The following is a 4,591-nucleotide window of genomic DNA, read 5'->3' on the forward strand; positions in this document are numbered from 1 at the left end:
AGTTTTTCTATATTGCTCTAAATATAGTCCCCTGAATGAAAAGCAACCTATTAGCCTCAGTATGCATGCTGTATGCTAAGTCATTTCAGTTGTGTCCGACTCCTTGTGACCCTATGCGCTGTAACCCACCAGGCTCCTCTGTCTATGGGATTCTCTAGGCAAGAATACTGGAGTGGGTTGCCATTTCCTTCTCCAGGGGATCTTCCCCACCCAGGGATTGTCTCTTATGTTTCCTGCATTAGCTGGCGGATTCTTTACCACTAGCACCACCTAGAAGCCCCATTAACCTCATTAGTGGATATATCAGTCAACAAATATTGACCAATCATATACTTGGTACAAAGAATTCTATAAGTCACTGACTTTGCAAAGTAGAAGACAGCAGATGTGTTTGGGACCCTCACAGATTTTAAAGACAAGTGTATCTAGCTAAGGACAGAACTATGCTTTGCCCACTCTTTAAACCTTGTTAGAAACCATCTAATAATAGTAAAAAAAAAAAAGTAATGAATCAACTTTCGTTGATGATTCTTTAGGCTCTGTAATACATACTTGAAATATGGGATTTACTTCTAATAATCCCTGTTTCACAGAGGATTGCACAGAGACCTTGATAAGTAACTGACCCAAAGTCATACATCAGTATAAGTAGCAGAAACATGATTTAAACCCAGACATGTCTGATACCACAACTCATACCTCTAATCGGCATGATTCCAACAGGTATCATTAATAGAGCTACCAATAGGAAGAGTTGTTAATTGTGAGAGAGAATTCAGGAATCACTAGCATTCCTTTAAAAGACAATTATTTTTTAATTTGAGCTTTTGGAGCATTATATCAATATTTCTTTATATCTCTAAAAATTACTAAATATATGTGAATATATATGTGTATATATATGACACATATGTATGTCATATATGGATAGATAGATACATGGGCTTCCCCAGTGGCTCAGCAGTAAAGAATCCGCCTGTAATGCAGGAGACATGGGTTCGATTCCTGGGTCAGGAAGATCCCCTGGAGGAAGGAGGGCAAGGCAACCCACTCCAGTGTTTTTGCCTGGAAAATCCCATGGACTGAGGAACCCGGCAGGCTCCATGAGGAGTCCATGAGGTTGTCATGGTTTCGACATGTCCACAAGGTCGAAAAGAGTCAGACATGACTGAGCATGCATGCATATATACATAATTTTATATATTTCAAACTACATATGCAGTAGGCATATACTCTTCCTTTATTCAGTGTCCCAGCTAGTTTAGCAGGGTGGGAGATTACATAGGAGTTTGGAGCCAAAGGGCTTCCCAGATGGCATAGTAGTAAAGAATCCACTTGCCAATGTAGGTGATGCAAGAGAGGCAGATTCAATCCCTGGGTTGAGAAGATTCCCTGGAGGAGGAAATGGCAACGCACTCCAGTATTCTTGCCCAGATAATCCCATGGACAGAGGAGCCTGGCAGGCTAAACTTCATAAGGTCTCGAAGAGTCAGACACAACTGAAGCCTCTGAGCACCTGAGCAAAACTAGAGGCAGTTAGCATTTGCCTGGCCTGTCTGGCCTCAGTACATATAACTCTTTTGGTTCCTTGAACACAATCAACACTTACTAAGGTATTTTTAAATAATAATGCCATTTTCCTAAAGGCATCTCTATTTTGTAACCATGATTTTTTAAAATAGTTTTCAGTTATTTCAAGGTGAAAAAATGAATTTACACTCAAGATGAGTTTCAAGTTTAATTGCTTCACATACCCCATGCCTATTTCTAATATTTTTTGGAAAAATTAACATTACAAAAACCATGTCTCTGGAACTAACTTTTACCAGTACTTAATTTCTGAGATCACTCTAAGGAAGTATGTGTAGGAGTGCTTTGCCAAGTTTGGAAAGGAAAGCAGAAAATAAATAGGCTCCTTTTTTTTTAAAAGGCTCCTTTCCTCCAAAGACTGTGGTATCAAAAACATCACATTAATTTACATAAAATGGTCAAGGTCTGACAACTGGACTTCTACCTCAAGATTTACTTTACAGATCATTTTGAAAACACCAACTGTATTTAGAAAGATACTTGTATTTTTTCAAAATAAGATTTCAAAATAAAATGTTTCCAAAATGTTGTTGATGTTGTGTGGTGGAATCCAAAGAAAATATTTTCTGGGTAGTACAGGTGAACAAACAAATCAAACAATGAGGCCTTTTCTTTCCGCAGGATAAAGCATTTCTTTCAAAAATGAAACCTTGTAATTTTTAATTTTTTGATGGCATGCTGACTTTAAAAAAAAAGAAATAAAGAGAAATTATTAGGAAGGATATATACAACCCATTCTACCTTCTCGCCTGTCTGACAAGTTTCTTGCTCCCTCCCCACCCTAACCTTCAACCTAAATGTCCTAGAAGATGAATTCAGGGCACTTGGTGGGCAATGGCGGGGCGGGGTCGGGGTGGGGAAAGACTGGTCAGTGAGAAGAGGAAAGAGAGCAGAAAAGCCAAGGCCAAGGCCTAGGGGCGGAGAGGGGGTAGAGGGTGTTGTAGACCCTCCCTTATAACCAGAGAATGGCAAACTCTAACCGCAGGGAGGTGATGCCACTCGTGGGCAGTCAGATTGGAGAAGAGCGAGATGATTGATGGACAGGGAGGTGCGCGCTGTGGCCCAGCGCACAAACAGGCGGTTATCCATGCCTGTGCACGAGGCGGAAGTGGGGCGCTCCTGCTGCACTGGCCGCCTGAGTTGGGGGCGAGCTCGGCGGTGACGTGGGGTGCTCACGTGATCGCGAGCTGCAGAACGACGCAGCCTTCGGTGCAGTCGTCACTCCTGTCTGGGTACCAGCTCCCCGCTCCCCTGCGCACGGCCGGTTGGCATCGGGCCCGCGGCAAGCGGAGCAGGTAAGAGCCCCGGGGCCGCACGCTGACGCCAGGGAGGCAGCTGCCAGCCAACCCCAGAGGCCGGCACAGGGGTTCAGCGCGACGAGCCCCAGCAAGCCCTCTGCACACCCTGGCTTTCCTGGGAACAGAAATAGTGGCCCCCTGGGGTGGGGGTGCTGGGGGGCAGGGTTCCAGGGAAGGCAGGAAAGCAGCTCAGGGCGATGGGAAATCATCCCTGAGTCACCTGGAGCGCGGCGGGGATGGGGCCCCTGGGGGTGGGGGCGGGGGCCTCGGGGCGGCTAGGCGCGGAAAGGCGGGGTTGGTGGGAGTCGGGGACGCGGGGTCGGGAAGGCGCCAAGCGCCCGGCCGCAGCAGCCTCCTGCCCCCACCCTGGCCCTTTGCAGGTCTGCCGAACTAAGTGTGGCGGCGGCGCACTCGTGGCGAGGATCGGAAGGAGCAAGAGACAGTGAGGATAGGCCCAGGTCAGTGCCGGGAATAGTGCAGGGGAGGAAGGGGACTGGTGCACAGCCCAGCCTGAGGTCCCTTGCTAACTTCCCCAGACCCCATGCCCCGTCCTCCATTTTGGTGCCTGCTGCGCTCTGGGAAAGAATCCTGGGAAAAGAAAAATGGTGGGCTTCGGGTTTGAGGGAGGGAGGGGAAAGGAGAGCGCTGGGAAAGAGGTCAAATTGAAGGCTCCCCAGAAAGCGCACAAAGCACCTGAGGTGGGGAAAAAAATTTTTTTTTCTTTTAATCTTTACTATCAGGACCCTGAATCCTGCTGGTCAGTGCACCAAGCATTCAGTGTCTCTCCTTGCCTTTGTCTTACTTGTTGTTCAAAGAAAAATAACCGAGGGAAAAAAAATCTCATCATGGCTAATATCCACCAGGAAAACGAAGAAATGGAGCAACCCGTGCAGAACGGAGAGGAAGACCGCCCTCTGGGAGGGGGCGAAGGCCACCAGCCAGAAAGAAATCATAGACGGGGACAGGCTCGCCGACTTGCCCCTAATTTCCGATGGGTTATACCCAATAGACAGGTCAATGATGGGATGGGTGGAGAGGGAGACGATATGGAAATATTCATGGAGGAGATGAGAGAAATCAGGAGAAAACTTAGGGAGCTGCAGTTGAGGAATTGTCTGCGCATCCTTATGGGGGAGCTCTCTAATCACCATGACCATCATGACGAATTTTGCCTTATGCCTTGACTCCTGCCATTTCCATGAGATTAATACTGTGATTTCCACTGTTGTTCTGTTTCTCCTTGCATTTTCCTGATAATGCCTTTACTGATCCGTTTGCTGTGAACCTTATGAAATTTCAGTGTGTCAGGTGGGTTCTGTGTTACCAGCTTCTAATTGCAGATTGCCTTGACATCCAATCTAAGTTTCTGTCAACAGTAAAGTTTCACCCATTTGCATGGAAAAATGTAAAGTTAATAAAGTAATTTAAAAGCAATCTATACATTTATTATTGTCTGATTAAAGAAAAAAATACATGAACCCTTCAAAAGTCTGAAATCACATATCCCAGGATGGTAATTGGAGCACATTTCTCTGTGGTTGGATAATACATGACTCTTTTTCATTTATTATCTGGGATTTTAGAAGCAATGAGAACAGTTTTTCAATGAGTTTGTGAAAGAACATAATTACTGGTTCAGCAAACTTAAAGAAAAGTGAACTTTAAGTATCTTCCAGCCTTAACTGGAAGTAAACCCTCCCTTT

The 4,591-nt window shown here is 45.6% G+C and overlaps 1 protein-coding gene across 1 annotated transcript; it reads left to right on the top strand.

The window, feature by feature from the left end:
- Positions 1 to 3,262: 3,262 nt before the first annotated feature.
- On the top strand, positions 3,263 to 4,326 carry LOC120881356 (protein BEX3). The gene is made up of 2 exons (XM_040265017.1): positions 3,263 to 3,346; positions 3,704 to 4,326. Exon 2 carries the CDS (start codon positions 3,734 to 3,736, stop codon positions 4,070 to 4,072), a length of 339 nt encoding a protein of 112 aa, XP_040120951.1. The 5' UTR covers positions 3,263 to 3,346; positions 3,704 to 3,733; the 3' UTR covers positions 4,073 to 4,326.
- The last annotated feature ends 265 nt before the right edge of the window (positions 4,327 to 4,591 follow it).

The sequence above is a fragment of the Oryx dammah genome, unplaced genomic scaffold (genome assembly GCF_014754425.2).
Source record: "Oryx dammah isolate SB20612 unplaced genomic scaffold, SCBI_Odam_1.1 HiC_scaffold_23, whole genome shotgun sequence".
Lineage (NCBI taxonomy): Eukaryota > Metazoa > Chordata > Mammalia > Artiodactyla > Bovidae > Oryx > Oryx dammah.

Coding starts and splice junctions, on each gene's coding strand:
- LOC120881356 (XM_040265017.1), top strand. CDS start 3,734: ATGGCTAATATCCACCAGGAAAACGAAGAAATGGAGCAACCCGTGCAG.